The 21,024-nt window shown below is 35.4% G+C and overlaps 3 protein-coding genes across 4 annotated transcripts; all 3 read right to left on the minus strand.

The window, feature by feature from the left end:
• Window positions 1–4,504: 4,504 nt before the first annotated feature.
• Window positions 4,505–11,263, minus strand: LOC112198984 (receptor-like protein 7). Of its 2 annotated transcripts, none has more exons than XM_040517759.1 (2): window positions 7,713–11,263; window positions 4,505–4,955 (listed from the first exon to the last, which is right to left on the minus strand). In XM_040517759.1, exon 1 carries the CDS (start codon window positions 10,870–10,872, stop codon window positions 8,773–8,775), a length of 2,100 nt encoding a protein of 699 aa, XP_040373693.1. In that variant the 5' UTR covers window positions 10,873–11,263; the 3' UTR covers window positions 4,505–4,955; window positions 7,713–8,772. The 2 variants fall into 2 exon arrangements, with proteins under 2 accessions (XP_040373693.1, XP_040373694.1); XM_040517760.1 differs by lacking the exon at window positions 4,505–4,955 and having other exon boundaries at window positions 9,787–9,911; window positions 10,042–11,263.
• Window positions 7,743–8,765, minus strand: LOC112198983 (receptor-like protein 54). Its single transcript, XM_024340058.1, has one exon. It carries the CDS (start codon window positions 8,763–8,765, stop codon window positions 7,743–7,745), a length of 1,023 nt encoding a protein of 340 aa, XP_024195826.1.
• A 940-nt stretch (window positions 11,264–12,203) lies between the features above and the next one.
• Window positions 12,204–13,826, minus strand: LOC112196353 (xyloglucan endotransglucosylase/hydrolase protein 24). The gene is made up of 3 exons (XM_024336669.2): window positions 13,406–13,826; window positions 13,025–13,218; window positions 12,204–12,658 (listed from the first exon to the last, which is right to left on the minus strand). Exons 1-3 carry the CDS (start codon window positions 13,691–13,693, stop codon window positions 12,301–12,303), a joined length of 840 nt encoding a protein of 279 aa, XP_024192437.1. The 5' UTR covers window positions 13,694–13,826; the 3' UTR covers window positions 12,204–12,300.
• Between the last annotated feature and the right edge of the window lie 7,198 nt (window positions 13,827–21,024).

The raw sequence follows: 21,024 nt of genomic DNA on the forward strand, positions 1-21,024 counted from the left end.
GACTGATGATGGAATGATGCTCTGGTATATGTGGTTTTCCCTTTTTTTGCCTTTGTTTTCAGTTATGATCCCCAATTTGATAGGGTTTTTTCTTCTATATTTTTCAGGTATCTTGAACAAACAACTAATTTTTTTGGTTCCTGGTAATCGTTGCTCTCTGCAATTTCCTTTCCCATTCCCATTTAACTAATTTTGGTTTCCCAATTGTATATTTTCTATTATTTTTTTTCCTGTCATCACTATGGATTATGCTTTAATTTTCATGGATTCTCAAAGAAAAAATGATAAGGTAGTGTTCTGGAATTTCATTTGATTTGATCCGCAAGTAGTAGAGTTGTTGAGAATTGGTTTCTACATTTATAGCTTGCTTTTTGCTATATATGGTTAGTTGATTTTTGGAAATCAATATCAACTATAGTAGAATTGTATTGGACTGTGATCATTCAATTATGTCTTATGATTATAATTGGGAATCATTCCCAGTGGCATGTTAGTTTGGTTGTCCCAGAACATTGACATAAAATTGATATGCAATTGTGGAGTTGTTTATAAATTGATTTGGATGCTAAGAATTTAATTATGGTTTCAGTAAATGATGGAAATTGTTAAGGTTCACTCTAAATTGCATCAGTTGATAGTTGTAAGCTTTGTATTGTAAAGAAGGGTTATTGTAATGTCTATTTACTGGGGCAAAATGGTTTTGTTCAGGGCACCAGTAATCCAATTGCTCAAATCAGATGTGTTCTTAAAGAAGACATGCATTGAAGTTAAGCAACGAAGACATCATTGGCTCTGGAGAGTATGGGACAATTTATATACTTACACAGGATGACACCATGGCCTTTGCTGTGAAAAGATTGAACAGAGGAAGTGCAGATAGAGATCGAAGATTTGATAGGGAAATTGAAGCAATGGGGGATATAAAGCACCGGAACATCGTGACTCTTAATGGATATTACACTGCTCCACATTATAACCTTCTTATATACGAACTGATAGCTGATGAAGGCTTAGATGGAGTGCTTCATGGTATGGCATATATTAATTCAATTTCTACATTGCTAAGATTTATACATTTGAGTTTCAATGTTAATTTAGTTTGCTATATTTGAAAAGTGCAAATGAAATGTTGATTTGAAAGTAACTAGCATTTGAAACATCAGAATTCCCAAGGAACATGAATAAAAGTTGAGTTCTTAAAGTTTTCAATTTCATGGTTATTAATCAACCCGTTCACCAATTCTTTGTGTCTACTATACATGCAATGCGGATCACTATTCAACAAGCATTTGAATTGGCTGTCCAGATACAAAATAGCACTAGGTGCTGCAAAGAAGAATATCATATCTTCATTCCAATCTGAAATTGAAGGAGACGACTGATTCGAGAGAGAGGAAGAACTTGGGGACAGGAAGAACACGAATCTGGGTATTGATTGTTCTTGGAACCATTAATATATACAAATTACTGGATACATGAAATTTTGAAGTTATTTTTCACTGGATTTTATACTTTTGCAGTTTGTAATTGTCTCTTTGACTAGATGGGGTGTACTTATCTTTAGTGGATACAAGTTTTTCACCAGAGGCAAAGGCAAGAAGGAAGAGGTATTTCATGTTCTTTTATACCTTGAGCATTATTATTAATTATTATTAATTTTTTTTTCTCTCTTTTTTATTTTGTTACAGTTTGGCCTAGACATCAGATATGGAAAGTGACATGAGCATGCTAAAAGAGATGTGGGATGCCAAAAGCATAATTAGAGTGCTCAAATGTATAAATAACAATTGATGCACGTACATATGTTTACAATTACTGTTTTCTTGATCTCCATGCAAAAAAACTTGGAGAATAATTCTAAAATTCACCTCTTATTTATAGAGGCTTGGTATTCAATTGTTAGTGGTTTCGGAGTTTTAAATCATCCCAGAACTTCTTGGTAATAATGAGTCTGCTTGGATATAAAATGTCTCAACATTTCATTTTGTTTGTCTGCAAATGATTTATGATGAGTACGTGGAGAATGATGATATACATTAATTAAAGTTGAGTTATTAGCTGTATTGGGAATGTGTCTCCTTCATTGCTGAACACGTTTTGTTGTCGTTATTGTTGTTGTTGTTGTTGTTTTTTTTTTTTCCTGATCGATTACAACCTCGGTTGTTTTGTGTGGTTTTTAAGGTTTATTTTTGGAATTTCTTTTCATGTATTTATTTCTTAGATATGGTACTTGATCTCTTGGTTATTGATGTTTTGAGCTCAAATATTACAGCATGAAATTGATGTTGTGATGGTTTTTAACTTTCAGAGTTAATCTTTATGTATAGAAATTTCTTTTGGTCTGAGATAGTTTGATGCATTTGATGAGTGCTACATATGTGCATTTTTTTAGTTCATGAAAAGCTACGTATGGAAATTAGATACATTTAAGCTTCAAACACTTCCTCCCCATGACTTAATAAGCAATTATATATCTGCCAAGTCCTGAAAACTGGAGCTGATGTGTTGTAATTTTTTTTTTAGTTGTACTCAGTAATTGAGCATTCTTGACAGAATGGTAGCACCAGAAACATGGAAGTAGCTTTGAAACAAAGCAAAGTTAACTGAAAAGCTCCACACAGCAAAGATCTGGAAGCAGCTGCAAAGATTCATATGATACCCTCTTTCCATTTCTCATGTGTTCAGTCATCCACAACCAGGTTTTGGTTTGTCTGAAGACCTTGAACTTGCTCTTGAAGCCAAGAAGTTATAAGTACAACATGGGAATAACACTAAATGCCTTTTCAAGGTAAAACAATACTGCTTGAATATGCTTCCTTTATGATTCTAAAGCTTTTGTCTCATAGTTCTATTCTTAATTTGTTATTAAAGACTATTCATCCTAGCAGGCTTGCTGTATGTATTGGATGCTGTATATAAGTTTGTGGTTCTGAGTTATTGGATGGTTTTCTGAACACTAAGAGCAAATCAATTTGTTTCAGTGGAAGAAAAGAGGGAAAGCAGCATATACCCAGCAACACATTGATGAAGTAGGAAACGAGTAGGCAAAATTTGCCGTTAAAACATATATGTAAGCAGTAGTATTGCATCTAGTTAGTGGTTGGTGACGTATTTTGGTAACCTTGATTTTACAAGATAGACAATATTATTACTTGCTAGATTGAGGTTGCTTTTGGTTAGGATTGCTGGATTTGATCATATCTAGATATAACTATGTACTTTTGGAAATGTTTTGGATTGACAATGTAAGAAATAGATGTAATTGATATATGACAATGTTTTATTTTAGATTTGTTTGGGATATGATTGAACATTCATATTTGCAACAATTGTGCAAAGATGACTGTAGTTTCCAAAGGTATCACACAACAGAAGGGTTTACAAAACCATTGTCTGAGGTCCACTTACATATCACATCTAGAAACAACAAATAATACATGTTGTCTGAACTTCATTTCAGACAACAGAAATAACAAATTGACGTTGTGTGATCTCCATTTCAGTAACATGTACAATAAAGTTATTGTCGTCTGATGTTGAAATCAGACAACAGATATAACAATAATATGTTGACTGAGATTCATAAACCACAACTAAATATAATAAGAACTGTGGTCTGAGTTCCTATTAGACGACATATCCCATCAGTGGACTATTATACCTTATGCAAATCCTACAACACAAACAAATTACTAACTGTTGTTTGAGTTCCTATCAGACGATAGATTCCTAAATCTTCTGTTGTTTTAATTGCATAACACACAACAAAAACAATACTGACGCTTGTTGGAGATTCATTTCAGACAACAAAGTCATTCCAATAGTGTGGTGTGATATTCATTTCAAACATCATATAGTTGTGTTGCTGTTGTCTGAGATTCAACACACAACACAGTTTTCCAAAAACTGTTGGTGTAATATAACTTTTCTCAACAGTTAATAAACGAACTGTCGTGTAAGTTTGTAACAGACAATAGTTAAACCTAATTATTTTAATTTGGAAATATTCAGACGACACATACTTAGCTATACATGTTGTGTGAATTTTGAACAGACAATGGTTTTTAACTGTCGTCTGAGGTCAATCAGACGACAGGCTACTAGACAACAGCAGCTTTTTCCTTCAGACGACAGTTAATGAACTGTCATTTGATTAACTTTGTGGTATAGTGTTTTTCTTGGACAAACTTCATACCTTGACTAACCAAACCTAAGCTAATAGAGGCCTTCAAAAAGTACTGTCACTGCCCAAGCAATGTGGGTGCACATAATACAGTCCCTTCATTCTCTAGCACAACTGTCAGGTTTATCGATCATATTCCAGTGACCTAGCTGCAAAACCTCATTTGAACCAGATATCAGCATTTTCACTTAACCTAATATTGTGAGGGGTTTTAGAGTATGATTTGTAACATGCACTAGTGTATTAAATAAACCTTGTAATCGTTATTAATGCAATATGTTTCGAATTTGAAATTCAAATGTGTATAATTATTTAATTTAATCTAGATCAGACAAGGATATAGAAATTACAAGACAGTTCCTTGATGGAAGGAACTACCCTAACTACTTTTTTTGGTATAAAGGGATTCCAAAGCATACATTGATCCTTGCTAGGTAGAACACTAATCCTCAAAATTAATTGTCCCATCATACAATCTAAGATTGAGGGTACATATAGGAGAAAAATAATGGATAGTGGCTTTGGATCTTGTTAGTTTCCTATATCCCTTTAATTGAAATGATCAAATCTATCAGTACCACACGTAGTTACATACCAAACTTGAAAGATCAAATCCATAACCATCAGCAAATAAAAGATAGTGCTCCCATGCCACACTCATGTTTTTTTTCTTCGAAGCACACTAAACGGGAAGCTCCGAAGTAGGGGTGGCAGTAACAATAGTTCCAATGCTGTTCTCAGTGATGTCAGTCCCTAAATTGGAATCCATCATCTACATTATCAAACAAAATTTCATCAGTTGATGAACAAATAAAAAAAAAATTATAAGAATGAAAGCCAAAGCTTAAGGGGGGTGTATTGTATTTGGATTTGTGCAGACTTTTTTTAAATGATAGACTTTTTGAAAAGTCCACAGACTCTTTAAAAGTTGATAGATTGTTATGGATTTCTTAAAACCATTGATTTTAGCGACAGACTTTTATTAATTCATGAAAATCTATATACTTTATTATGAATGACTTCTACAGATTTCCTAAAATGTACAAAATAAAAAATAAAAAAAAACAAACAAAACAAAAAACAAAAAAAATTAAAACAAATGTAGCCCAAACACAAAACAAAATAATAACTTGTTATCTCTTCAATGCTCCAATATCTTCTAATAGAAATTGACTCAAATAAATGATTATTAGTCTGTCTAGCAAGTTTGTTCTCATTACTAATCTCCCAACAACATAAATATACAATATAGATCACTTGATGTTTATGGTTAATTATTCTCATCAATTTTGTTTTCGCCGATTAACATATATTGTAACAATATTGGTCAATGTCTTGATCTATAATCAATCAATTGAAATTCAATTGTTCAACCTTTTTTTGAACCATAATATAAATTCAAATTAATGAGAATAATTAATTAATAAAATAAAATTTAGTATGGTTCAAGGTCTTAGGGTTAGACCACAATATTTGAGTTTTAGGGTTTCATAAATCATTTTTATTGCTATTAGGGTTCGAAAGTATCACAATTGAAAAAACAAAAAACAAAAATCACATTCAACAACTACAATGAACATGTTGGGTATCAAAAAAGGTTGATATCATAAAAATTAGAGAAAAGACAAAAAATTAAGAAAGAGAGATGATGAAGGACAAACTTCTTCGTGCGTAGAGAGAAGAACTTTGATAGACCTTTTTTTTTTTTTTTGAATAGGAAACTTTGATGGACTTTTTGAAATCTTTGGTATGGAGGCTGGAAAATTATTGGAGTTAAGTATGTATAGTTAACACTACAAAGTCCATGATTATCCATGATTTTCTAATTCCATAAGTATGAATGATACTTTGAATACCTCTGTACTTTTATTCATTTTTAAAAGTCCTAATTGAATACCCCTAGATTTTGGTGGAATTCATGAAGTCCTTAAAAATCCTAATTGAATACCTCAAGACTTTCATGGACTGTTAAAAGTTTATATTGAATACACCCAGACTTTTAAATTCCATAGATTTATTTAAAAGTTCCACTAATTCTATATACAATACACCCCCTTAAAACCCAAACCCAGAGCAAAGCATGAACACCTAGACCCTAATCCCAGAACTTAAAACCCAGGAATTGAAAACCCTAACCCAAAATTTAGTTTGAAAACCCTAACCCAAAATTCAGTTTGAAATTCCCAAAACAAAACACTAAATTGGGTTCGAAAGACTAAATCAAAACACATAACATAAACCCTAATCCCAAAAGCCCTAAATCAAAACCCAGTAACCCACAATGCAAACCGGTCAAACCCTAATCCAAAAATCATAAATATAAAACCCAAAACAAGATTCTCTTTGAAATCCCTAAAATCAAAACCTAGAAAACTTTGTGTTTGAAAAGTAAAAAACCACAAATTTTTTCAACTCACCGAATCGATCTAGAATTGATAAGGAGAGAGCAAGAATTACTAGAAAGAGAGCGAGAGGCAATCTCACTCTCAAATTTTCGAAGATGTGAGAGAGAGGCGCAAAGAGGGTGGGAGGCTCTGAGGTAGTGAGGCTGTGTTTTTTGAGAGAGAGGCAGAAATGATCGAATCGATTATGCCCTTTAGGGTTTTCTCTCTGGTGTGTGATCTAGTGCAGGAAGGTCTACAATAAGGTTCTATTCAACCAATATAACTAAGACACATATAAAGAAAATATAATATATATTTTCAGTTTGGGCCGGTGTAAAGTGATTGGTTCAGAAAACAAAAACCGATGCCAAATCGGTTCTCATCCAGTTCATTCCGGTTCTCTCAATTTCCAGTTATATATTCATCAGTTCATTACCGAACCGGAAAAATCAGTTCGGTTCAGTATGTTTTTATGATCATTTCAGTTTTCTGCCCAGGCAACAAAACTCATCCGAATTATTTCTGTAAATATTCTCTTGAGCAATTTTTGTCAGAAACATTTCTGTAGATTTTTGCTTGAGCAAAATTCTTCAATAGCATTAGAATGTTTAATTGTTTATGAACTTTAAGAATTTTAACACTAGCTAGTCCGGAGTCTTGGATGAAGAAAAAAGTAGTGTGGCAAGTACGCGTGAGGTTAATTGGTCATATTCATGCATTTCTCCAATGGCCACCAATTTCTCTTCTAGATGTACCTAACAAGCTTCTCTCATGATCACAAAAAAAAAAAAAAAAAAAACCCAAGGTTCGGAATCAAGATGGTATAGATCTAAAGTATCCAGCTCTTCGTCTAACTTATCCAGATTCGTCAGATGCCTATCTCTTCCTACACATTGGTTCTCTATAATAAGCATTCTACTGAAAACAAAACGTTAGTATCACTATCTGTCTATGTCATGCAGTTGCTTACTCTCAATACCTAGCAAAATTAGATCTTAAACCCTAAACCCTTTAATCTAAATTTTAATATTTGAGTAATGAAAATTTAATAAATACACAGTAAGTATGGAGCCCCAGGCATCTGTAATATGTGAATTTTAATAATTGAGTAATGAAAATTTAATAAATACACAGTTAAAAAATACCTGGAACTTCCACTGCTCTTCATGATCCGTTCAACGTCTCCATCTTGGAGCAATGTAAACATGTCTTCTATGATTACCAATTCTTTGATCCAACTGAGGGAATATCATAAGCACAATGTTATACATAACTCTGTAATACCATTTCCTCCATCTCTTGCAAAAGAAAAGTGACCCGATGGCTATTCCGAGCCCAAATACAAATCCAATTTCAATATCGATAAGATCCCAGTCAATCTTATGTGCAGATTTTGGAGGGATTCCATGTGATCTTGGTGGAGACAATACTACCATGTTGTCCAAAGGAAAACCCCATAATCCTTTGTTACCTAAAAATGAGGCTTTTGAAAATGTTGAAAACTGCGGACCGGTTGGGATATTGCCGACCAGTTGATTATTGGAGAGATTCAGGAATGAAAGGAAAGTAAGTTCAGCAAGCTTTTGTGGAATTTTCCCACTCAAGTGGTTTTGTGAGAGGTCTAAGGATTCTAGTTGAAGCATATCACCAAATGAAGATGGGATTTCACCTGTGAAATCATTATTGGACAAGTTGAACACCTGTAATGATTCGTATATTTCACTGTACTCTGGGATTGACCCGTTGAATTTGTTGCATGACAAGTCAATCAAGGTGAAGGCTGCCATAATTTTCACCAGCTTCATGTTTAAACCTTTGCTGGTAACTGTTATTGCTTCCTCGAAATACTTGTCAAAATACTCATGACCAATAGTTTCTGGTGGCAAATCGTTGAGTTGCCGAAATTCGGACCAATATATGTTAGAGATTTTTGTCAGCGAACTTGGTAAAGATATTCCTGATATTCCACCACTGAAGAAGTTGTGTGCTAGGTCTATCACTTGAAGCCTCTGCCAGGTGCCATAGATCTCTGAACATTCAATGCCTCCATGAAATTTGTTGGACCGCAAAACAAGCACACTCAAGGTGGATATTTTCATCAATAAGCATGGAAAGGTATCGCTAATCTGATTGCTTCCAAGGTTTAAAATTTCTAAACTTGTGCAGCTGGCTAGAGATTTTGGAACCTGGCCTTCCATCTGATTTTCACTTAGCTCCAGCGTTTTTAATTAAACTGCAATCTTCAAGAAATGTATCAGGAATAGTGCCAGTGAGGTTGTTTCCCCTTAAATTAAGTACACTGGAAATGTCCATTGTAGTCAAGCATTCGGGAACTAAGCCACTTAGAGAATTATGGGATAAATCAAGAACCTCAAGATATGACGAGATGTTGCATATTGATTCTGGAATTGTCCCATATAACTTATTTCTTGAAAGAGAGATGAAAGAAATGGAATTAATGGAAGTACCAATGTCAATTGGTATGCTAGAGCTGAAATGATTCCTTGAGTAATCCAGATAAGTAGCAAATGGTAGGAAAATTGGGATCTGTCCCTGAAATTGGTTCAAATGAAGGTCAAGCTCAGAGACAAATGAAGCAGAATTGAGTGAAGGAGCTTCTACAGTCACTAAGGAGTTACAAGAAACATTTAGGTGTTGAAGAGAACCGACTCCCCATATCCATTTGGGAATCTTGCCTTGCATTTGGTTTTCCGAAAGGTCCAGATGGTACAATCTGGAGAGATTTCTCAACATATGTGGGAATGTTCTCAGCTTGTTAGAAGACAAGTTCAATATTTCAATTTGAAGAAATGTGGAAGATGAGGAATTGCTGACATTTGAACAAATCAATAAGCTATTGTGCGAAAGATCAATGTCTTTAACATTTTCGAGCTGTTGAGGGCCAATGAAAGGAAAACCACTGAAATTGTTTGAAGAAAGATTAAGTTGTCGAAGCCCTCGCAAATATAGGAGAGAAGCAGATATTGGTCCTTCCAAATTGTTGCGACTCAAATCAAGGTTGTTCAGTGATTTCGAAGAGATATTGGAAATTTTTGGAACTTGACCTGAGAATTGATTGTGGGAAAGTAGTAGTTCCTCCAACAAGGGAGGAGAAAAGATAGATGTTGGAATTCTCCCATTGAGTAAATTAGAGTCCAAAGCAAGATATAGCAGATTAATAAGGTTTTCCCAGTGAATAGAATCAATTGGACCATCAAATTTGTTTCCTGACATTTTCAACTGAACTAATTGTGTTAGGTTCCCAACTGACCTTGGGATTGATCCAGTGAAATCACAACCAGAAATGTCTATCGTTGACAGCTGCCTGAGATTTCCAATTGACTCTGGCAAAAGTCCAGAAAAATTCGTTTCTCTTACAACTAGGGACCGAAGAGAATTGTTCTTGGAAAACTGTGGCAAAGAACCATGAAGTTCTAGATTATTGGTTATATCAATAGCTTGAAGAGAAGGTACCTGAAGAATCTCATCCGGAAATGTTCCCTGCAGCTGAGAATTACAGAGACTCAAGGAAGTCAAGTTTGGAAAATTGGCAAAGAATCCTGGAACAGGAGCAAAGAATCTGTTATTGGCCAAACGAACCACAGATAGAGACTGGAGCTCAGCAAGAGACTCATGGAAAGGGCCTGAAAGCGCACAATCAGATAAGCTCAACACCCTCAGGTTTGGCAATGAGGAGGTTATGGCTTGGCACCACTCAATTCCCTCAGCTAATATTTGAACGACATCAAGATATAACTCTGTAAGCTGTGTGAGGTTCTGAACCAGCATGCTTAAATTTGGTTTCTGAAGTCTTAATGGACCTCTAATAGAGAAATTTTCAGATATGTCAAGGATAACCAACCTTGTCAATTTTGAAATCTCAATGGGAATTTGGCCGAAGAATTCCGCAGACGACAAATTTAGATACTTCAAGTTTGTAAGCTTTCCTATTGCGGCTGGAATTTGAGAGCCATTGAAGTCATTGCAGGCCAAATTTAGGCTTTGAAGATGTTGAAGATGGAAGAGACTGCTTGAACTATCAATGCTTGATGAGATAAATTCACCGCTGATGTCAAGTCCAACCACACGGCCCTTGGCACTGCAAGTTACACCAACCCAGGAACAACAGTCAACACTTGAATTCCAGAATATAAGCTTGGAGGATACAGAAGAATCAAATATAAGGCTTTTCTTCAGATGGAGCAATGATAGTTGCTGGTTTTCCTCACACTGGCTTTGGATTGCAGGGATTATATAAAAACATATGGTGATTGAGAATAAGAAAAAATACAGCAAAGATTTCATTTCGGAAATTTAGTAGAGCTCGATATGAACTGATGATTGAGGGAAAAAGTGAAGAGCACTCCGGTAGTCTGGTTAATATTGGATTTTGTGGCTTTACTGTGCTGGAATTGGAAGAGGCCAAATTGTCGTTCACTAGCTTGACTTTGAAGTCTACTCCTATCTATCCATAACCAAGGAAATGAGACCACTAGTTTTGTTAAGATTGCTTTTCTCACTAAAATTTGCTTATTTCATCTCATAGTTGACTGATTGACTGACTAGGGTGTTGAAAGCAACTAGGGAAGGGAGTCTGAAATTACAGCCCGGCCTACAAAGACGATGATCGTTGGCCAATTGCAAGAAAGTGGGTGTTAAGTCACTCTCACGCCTCCGTGCTCTGGGGTTTAGAGGGATTAATACGGTTAATCTGCGACAGAAAATTGCTTAAATTGAACACTCCTTTTTGTATGAGATATTGATATAAATCATATAATTAGGTGACTTGTGTATGCCTGTTGTAGACGATAAGGAAATTTGGGGTGCTGGAAATGGATACGGTCGCTTAGTTTTGTGGAAAAATCCTCATGACGAGTGCATGGCAACCGCGGTTGGCTTCACTTTGAAGTTAGAAGCTTATTCCATCCGAATTAGTCTGTATTATAATTAACCAGCTAAGAAAATGGGACGGAAGGAAATAGTCCAATGATCTACATGTCATTGGTTGGATATATGCTTCTTATTAGTAACTATATGGATATTGAAGATTAAGATCCTTAAAGCAGAAAATTGGGTCAATTCCATAAGGATTTTGGTTCTATTGGAAGGAGTCGAGTTCTTGATCTGTTCCAATAACGTCTTATTTCCCTACATGTCATTGCCATGCTCTGCTCAAGTATTTTGATGATCAGCTTCCTTGATTTGTTAGTTATAACATTTTTCTCAACTTAATTCCTTCATTTTAATTGTGTAGAGAGGCTTTGTGTTTTCTTTTCTTTTCTTTTAGAAGACTTGCATTGTGACCTAAGGCCTAGTTGAATAACTTAAAGAAAAAATAGTTTTGGCAAGCACGCGTACAGGTTCACATGAAGATTTGGGTCGTTTTGTTATGTTGATTCGTTCTTCAACCAAATTTGTCAATGCCACAGCTAAGCTTATTGACCAAGTATTAATTATCTACCATGGATGAAGTTAATCACGAAAAACTGATGGGTGCGAGCGGAAGGGACTGATTTAGCTTTTTCAAGTCTTTTCTTTATTTTATTTTTAATTTTGATCATTTGAACAAGAACAAAACGACATTACATAAAACACAAAATACATAAAAACCAAAATTTGTAACAATAATTGTGGTGTATGATATTGTTCCACAGCTCATCATCAAGGCGAGACGTGCTTTTACAAGCCAGCCTCATCAACATAGGTTTATTGTAAAAATCAGCCGAGTTGTGTCTAGGACAGATTAGTCAAATAACATTCAGGAGCAAACCCTGGGGGGAATCGCTTCGAGTCTGTGCAGTAGTTGTAGATCATATAGTTATTTTGCACCCATTGTATCTGCCCTTTACCCGAATAATCCACCTTCTTCCAGTACCATGCTCCATGGGAATCAGAATTGGCATTGAAGTTCCTGTAAGATGCAGTAAAGGGTGCTTGCGTCCAATCTATTTTCTCCAGTCCACCTCTTGTAGCCCAGTTATCCGCATTCCAGAGACTGGAGTATAACCTCATAGGCTGGTATTTGGGAAATGGAATGCCAAAGGACTCCAGGTTCTTGAACTGTCTAATGGGAATGCCATCTACCAAGAAGCTATATATGAAATAATTTGAAATCACATCAGTACAAAACCAATGCAACTAAAACAAGCTCCATAAGAATATTGCAGTATTTTAATTATTTTTTTTATTTAAATTACAGATTACTTCACTAAATGACACGTCAATTAATGTTTCAGTTCAAATATGATTACACTTGGGATCATCAATGTAGGCATATTTAAACATCATTTTATGAAAAATTAGGGCAACTGTAATTTACCAAGTCATTATGCACTCCGGATTTAGTTTTTATCATCATCTTTAAGAGTGCATCAGGATTTTCTCCAAGTGCGAATAATGGAACTGTGAATTTGGTGCCCTTTGCATTACAGTTGTGAATTTTAAGTATAGTACTTACACAATGTTTAGGGGATTCCAAAGGATAGAATATGTGTGGAAATCGGCAGTAGGATCAAACCAAAGGTAGAATTGCTGCTCTTTGTTGCCCTGTCCTTGGCAAAAGACATTCGTATGAAGAATGTAAGGCTGACCAGTAACATTTCCCAAGAATTCAAAGTCTATCTCATCATGATGATTTCCTGTTGAGGATAACTGAAGACATAACAGATCTTACCATTAGCATCAGAAATATGTAAAACGAGGCACATATATATAATTGTTATGGAAAGAAACATATTTTAATTGTAACATCATACAGTAAGTTAATGTGGTAAGAAAAAATATGACATCTGGTAATTTAATTCATTAGTACTCTATTGTCGGTTTGCAGGATACTTACGTAGAATGTAGTGACGGTACCGGCAGAGTTTCCGGCAACAAGTTTGATTTGCATGTCTATCTTTACATATAGATATTGATTGTAGGACTCAAATGCCGAGCCACTGACACTATTGAGGGATAGAGTCAAGAGCTGCCCATAATCGAGCATTTTAGCATTCTCCGGTCCCCATGTTATGTAGAAATCATCGTAAAATTTGCCACCAAAGGCAACCATGGAAGTGCTCATCATGAAGAGGAAAACGAGCAAGGCTGAAACATTGGAAGAAGAAAAATAAGCAGAAACCATGGCTTGGTGTTTGATGGTTGGTAAGTAGAATATGAAGAAAACGAATTTTGATGTGAATGGTTTTGGGAGACTCGTTATTTATAAACCTGAAGATCTGCAAGGATTTTCTGGGTTATTCCATAGTTGGTGGAGGTCATATTGGACTTGTGTGACAACCACAAAAATTGAGTTTCGCGGTGATTTAATATGTTTATGTTTATAACCATGTCAACGGGAAAAAAAATTAGTACTTGACTTTGATAATTAGTTCTTGTCACTACTGCTGGTAAGCTCTTCTACAAACACTGATATATCTGAACGTGAGGTCCACCCACGGTTTGAAGGGAAGACAGGTTCCACCTAGCTTGACCAGCTAACCATCACTATTCGACAGTTGTTTGATACTGGTTTAAGAAACCGTACCTCGACACGTGCATGCATTCAACTACTTCATGGTTGGCTTGTCTTTATTTTGAATTTTTTTCTATTTTTGAAGGAGAATATCACAAATAGTCATTGAACTATGACATGTTCGACACTTTAGTCACTCAATTTTTAAAAATATCACTTTAGTCACTCAAGTTAGATATTGTCAATCACTTTAGTCATTTTGTCTATTTCTATTTATTTTATCAATAGAAATCTCGTAAATAACATATTATATCAAGAATATTTTGGTCAAATTACTAAAAAAAATTTCCTTTGTCTGTTTTTTATTTGTTTCTTCCTCTCCCAGAACTCTTGTTCTGCGCATGGAGCATTGTTTGAATATGTTGGTGAACCAATTGAATATGCATGACCCTGGGCATTTGGAATTGGAGCTTTGTTTTCTCCAATTTGGCTTGGATTAGATGCAAAAGTGGGATCTGAAATATGGGTTTGGAGGAAAACGGAAAACTCAACGACTTGGTTCTCACCGTCGAAAAACCCTTTGTTATTGGAGCAACGACGGCGGAGAGCTTCAGTTCAGGGAGGTGGTGGAGGTGCAGACTCAGGTGGTTTCGGGGATCAAGTACTATCTCAAGGTCTCAACCGTCAGGAATGGAGGAGCTCCTTCATTGTTTGATTCTTAGGTTGTCATCAAGCCGTGGCTCCGCTCCAAGCAATTGCTCAACTTTGTGCCTCACAATTAATTAATCAAGTTTCTGAATTAAGGGGTGTGATCTACTCTAATTTATGTATGTTAACGATAATAGGTGGTGTTCTTTACTAATCTAGTTGCATCTGATGGTTATGGGGGTACTATGTAATATTCTGTCTGGATCTATATATGCAGTTCTTGTTGAGTTTTTCTTCTTTTCGGAAGAGGAAAAAAAAAAAAAAACCTTCCCTCAATTAAATTTTTTTAGATAAACAAGACAACAAATGTTTTATAATTTTTTTATTTTCTCTTCTAAAAAATAGTGATTAGACAAAATTGCCCTCAATTTAAAGGCTTAAAATAGTAGATTTAACGGCAATGGCTAAAGGGATTGACAATATCTAACTTCAGTGATCAAAGTGATATATTCAAAAGTTGAGTGACCAAAGTGTCGAACATGTCATAATTCAGTGACCATTTGTGATATTCTCCCTATTTTTTATTTTGGCTTTTTTGTTTGAGTGGACGTCAGTTTATTCATATGCAAACGATACCACCTATAATGAACGGCATTTAGGTCAGTTTATTGGATTCATTATTTAATTACATTTTTGATATTGGTCGTAGCAAAATAAAAATTACAAGAAGTAAAAATGTGTGACACCAATTATACATGTTTGTGAAGAAGGTTAGACCAGTAAAATGAAGAAAACGGCTCTATCGACCAAAAAGAAGAGTAGCCAAACCGTAAAATGACTAGTTTAAAAGGGTGATCAAAGAACTTAAGCTTCCTACAACATCCCTAAATTAAAAAAAATTGAAGCCATTACCTCAAGTTTTGAATTGGAATTCAACGGTTTTGAGAAATTAATATCCCATGTTATATTTTTTACAAAATCGGTGAAGTTGAAAATAAAACTTGGGTTAATTACATATAAGTATATTTTAGAATGTTTTTTTAGCCATAGGCCACTAACTATTTTTTTCCCTCTTAAGGCCACTAGATTAAATAATGTATTAAATTTTAGATATAAAAACCAACATATTTACGTAAATACCACTAGAGTAAAAAGTTAACAATCTCACTCTCTCTCTCTGGCGAGGTATTCGGCCAACCTCCAGCAAATTCTGGCCAATTCTGGCGGGTCTCCAGCCGACCCCTCTCCAACTCCAGTGGGGTCTCCGACGACCACAGAAACTACTGTCACTATCACGAAAAGCTACTACCACTAGCAACAGAAGCTACTATGTACCAGCAACAAAGGCTACTGTCACTAACTAAAGTTATGCTCCCAAAACCAAAAGCTACTATCCCCACCAACAAAAACTACTGTCAGCAATACCAAAAACTACTCTCAGCAGCAACAAACGCTATTGTCCGCAATACCAGAAAACTACTTTCATCAGTAACAAAATCTATTCTCACCATCACCAAAAGTTACTCTCATCATTGTCAAAAGCCATAACCAAGTAGAACAAGCAGAACAAAAGCTACTCCTAAAGACTGAGAAAGCTATTCTCAGAGACTAACAAAACTATGAAAATATAAATGATACAACCAAAATAAAAAATGCTACTACAATTGAGAAAAGAAATCATATTCAATGATACAAAAAGTATCCAGAGTTCAACAATGATATAACTATGTAAAAAGCTACTTCCATAGTTGTAAAAAGCCACTAATATAGTTGTGAAAATCTATTACAATAGTTGTATGAAGCTACTGTCAATGTGGCAATGCTACTGTCATTTTTTCAATTGTGATGCCCTAATCCCATATATATGCATAATTTTGCAACCTTCAGCACGAGAGTTTATTTCCACATTTCTCCGTTAGCCAAATGATCTCTTGGCCAATGGAGGCTTCAATATCCAAATTCACATGAGTTTCAAAATCTACCACTACAAATGCAAAGGGAAAGAATTCTACGAGAACAAAAATACAACAGAATATTAGTATTTGAAATAAAAAAATAAAAACAACAATGTATTGCTGTGCCGCAAACATGGCACTCTTATCAACTTGATAATAAAAAAAAATAAGCAATCTACAAAGCTATTGACATAAGTACATAAAACTACTATAACACACGTACAAAGCTACTGGATCAGTAATAAAAAGCTACTATAAAACATTTACAAAGCTATTGGACCAATAACAAAAAGCTACTGATAAGAAACTACTGACATAGGTACCGAAAACTACTATAACACATGTACAAAGCTACTGGACTGGTAATAAAAAGCTACTGACATAGATACTAATTGCACAAAACCAACTGATTATACATGCTGATAGTGTAACATGAATTCCAAATAAGAAATGATAGAGATAAGAAATCACAACAAGAAGAAAATTGAATTTAATTCAAGATCATGCTTTTCAAGTTGATAAGCTATTGACAAAGATCACTTGAAATGAATCAAAATGAAAACAGAAAAGCTACTAACATCAGATTAAAAATATACTAACATAGGGATAAAACACTACTATCACTGTGTTGAAAAGCCACTACAGCAGTTACAGAAAGGTAACGACTGCAAGAAAAAATGAAAGAATTTTTGTTAACAGAGATATGACAAAGATTAGTAGGACATGCATGAACGAAAGCACATGAATCTAAAACTCAATCAACTAGATTATTAGCTTCTACTTTTGACATGAATAAAAACACATAGAGTAACTAACAAAAATGCACAGTAAGTTTGTTTGGCATTGATAGTAGTTTTTCAAAAGTATGCTAGTAGCATTTTCAAACAGTATTAGTATATTTTTTTATGGTAAAATGACAAGCCTTCATCTTTTTGGTCTAGGTAAAAGTCAACTTGACTAGTCTTTGAACCTCATTAACACATTGACACATTCAACAACCCTACATGAGAGAAATCATATTCATCATGCAAAAAGTAGCAAAAACTAGTATCCCTTTGCATAATGTACTATTTCAATCACTAATTGCCAAATGGAAAGGTAGACTTTCAGTAGCAAACATTGTGTTTGGTATAAGGAATGAATAATAAGGACAAAACACATATAGCAGTACAAAAGTGTAACAATCTAAAGGCTCAGGGTCCTAGTTCAAAGGCCAAGTAAGCACCTCCCTACTGTAACCAAATAATTGAGCATGTAAAAGCAATCTAACCAAGTAACCATAAAATTCCAAGGATCGTAGAAACAATTACCAATATAGTTATGCATTACAAATATGAAAGTCTGCTCAAAGGCTAGTACATTAATTACCTGTATAATTACAATGATTGCAGAGACAATAGGTAGGGCAAAGATAACAGAGACACAATAGGTGGGGGCAAGGAGCAGAAACACAAACCTTCTCTCTCTCTCGAGAGCCTATCGTGATCGAATCAATAACACATTCTGCAGGGATTGTAGTAGGCGTGCCTCAAATAAAGTAAACCTTCTCCAGCTTGACCGTGTCTAGATGGTGCCCAACATAAAGAACAATATAAAAATAGTCAATAAAGTCCTAAATAGAATCAATTGCACCAGTTGGATTGAGGCTGAGATTAATCCATGGCAGTACAATACCTTTTAATTTCTTGGCTTCTTGTAAGTATTTTGGGTTATTTCCATTCAACACATGTTCTCCTAAGGCTACAGGAGCCTAGAGTATCTAAGGAAGTTAGAAGAGTTTTTCTCTCCTGATTTTCGGGGGTTCTTGGAGACCTAAAGATACAAACAAAAGGATTGCAGCCACTGTTTTATCCCTTACAAATCAGGCTCACTGATCTCAATCAAAGGTATTTTGCATTCCATATATTTTGCATGTGATTGATACATAAATTGTGGATCACAACTGTCTAAGATCTTATCGGATTTCTTAGGATAGAATCTTGAATATCTTTGCTGCATTTAGAAGATTTTGAATGCTTATCAGATATCTATCACAAGAGATCACAATTACTTGATATCTGTCAGGATTAATTGAGTATCTCTTTTTGGTTGATTTGCCTTCTATGTTTATCTTATTCCGGTTAAGATGATCTGATTGAGGGGGAGTCTTGCTCCTCTATAAAGACTTTCAAACTGCATTCTGGTTTTTTTGGGGTTTTTGATCTAAGTGTTCATTGTGTGTTGCATAGTCCTCACAAACTATTTTCTGCAAAACTCTCTTTGATTGTTATTTACTTTGCTTGCTCACTGCATTAATTCATCTCATACATCATACTTGAGATCAGTGAGGCCTTGATACAAGGTGGAAGTGGTAGTCTTGTTCTGATTCAGAGATTGATTCAACTGTGTGTAGAATAGGATTTTCAAAGTGTAAGCAAGTTAGCATTGTTGCTAGTAAAGTGATTGCGTTGGATATCACTACTTGTAAACTGTAATCATTTTCTTCAATAGTGGATTTGATTCTCGTGTAGGCTACGGTACAAGCCTCGCAGTAAAGTTTTCTTAGTGGTGAGGTTTACACTGCTTTTGCAATCTACTATGTTGTGAGTTTGTTAATCTTTTCATCAAGAGTGGTTCCATCTAGTGTTTTCATTTGGCATCAGAGCAGGTTCTAGAATTTTCTAGGCGATCGTAGGGAAAATGGAGAACTCACGTGATAGCACTACAGGAGGATCTATCAATAGTCCTCCATGGTTCGACGGGGGCTGTGAAAAGTACACATAGTGGAAGATATACATGAAGTCTTATCTCTTTGCACAAGATGAGCATGTAGGGAACATCATTGAAAATGGTTGGAAGACACCTATTGTTCCAACCAAAGGAGAAGGATCTTCCACTGTCACGCCGAAGCCAAGGAAGGATTGGATTGAACAAGAGGTGTGTGATCTTCAAGCTGATTTCAAAGCTAAGAATAACATATTCACAACTATATCGGAAAGAGAGAAGCTGAGGATCAGTCACTGTGACACTGCCAAGCAGGCTTAAGATCTGCTACAGATTACGTATGAAGGTTACAAAAAGGTACGTGCTCAAAAACTGCAAAGTTTAATCTATGAGTTTGAAACTATGACTATGGGAGATGATGAAACGGTAGATGATTTCCATGGTAGAATTCTAAAAATTGATGTCAGTGTCGTAGTTTAGGTACACCGTTTGATGAAGATAAACTTGTCAAGAAAATATGGAGGGCCTTGCCTAAAAAGTTTCACTCCAAGGTCACTAGTATTAAGGATTGTTTTGACATTGATGTCTATCGTCTAGATTAGCTTATCGAGAATCTTAAAACCTGTGAAATGAGATTGAAACCAGAAAAGAAAGTCAAAGATGTAGCCTTTAAGGCTGTGAAAGTGGCTAAAGAAGAAGAAGAATCTCTTGATCCTGCTCTCTTGACGAAAGAGTTCAGGAAGTTTCTTAATAATAAGAACTCAACTAGAAATCCCAATGGTCCTAGGAGAAATTCCTATAACACTTGTAATAGTGATAACAATGTTAGGAGTGGGAAGGGAAATGTCAAAGGAACTAATTTTGGAAAAACCAAATCTTATGAATGTGGTGGCTATGGCCATATTTCTACTGATTGTGGCAACAGGAAACATGGAAATAGCAGCAATAAATCTCTTCTCTCAACATGGAGCGATGATGAATCTCAGGAAGTTGAGAATGTGGCTTTTGTCTCATCTCTCCTACCTGATTCCAATAGTGATGATACCTTTTCTGATGATGAGACTGATATCTGCTGCAAACAACTCTACAAGGCTTCAAAAGCTACATTGCTCAAAAACATGAATTTGGAGTAGGAAATTGAAGTCCTGAAGACTGAAAAAGAGAAGGTGGAGCTCATGTTAAAGACCTCACATTCCATATGGGAACAAGAGAGGAGTACGTTCGCTGATGAACTGGCAAACTTACAAAGTGACCAAGGCTCTTGGACTTAGGGGACTAAGCAGACTGAACTCCTCAACAAGATCAAAATGCTGGAAATTGAGGTAAGGGGACAACAAGCTTTGAATTGAACTAAAGTCTACTCAAGAAAAATTCACCAAGTTTGAGATCAGCTCTGGAGCAGTATCTGAGTTGTTTAGGTTAGGAAAAGTTCCTCATAATACTTTTGGGCTAGGTTACTCTGGTGAGAACTCCAAGAGTACCAAGTTTGTAAGAGAATCACGACCAGTTGTTGAGAAGATTGTGTCCACTAATGTCATCAAAGAAATCAACACATTACTGAAGGACAGAAATGTGGTCAGGAAAAGTTCCTCATAATACTTTTGGGCTAGGTTACTTTGGTGAGAACTCCAAGAGTACCAAGTTTGTAAGAGAATCACGACCAGTTGTTGAGAAGGTTGGCTCCACTAATGTCAT

The sequence above is a fragment of the Rosa chinensis genome, chromosome 4 (assembly GCF_002994745.2).
Source record: "Rosa chinensis cultivar Old Blush chromosome 4, RchiOBHm-V2, whole genome shotgun sequence".
Taxonomy (NCBI): Eukaryota; Viridiplantae; Streptophyta; class Magnoliopsida; order Rosales; family Rosaceae; genus Rosa; species Rosa chinensis.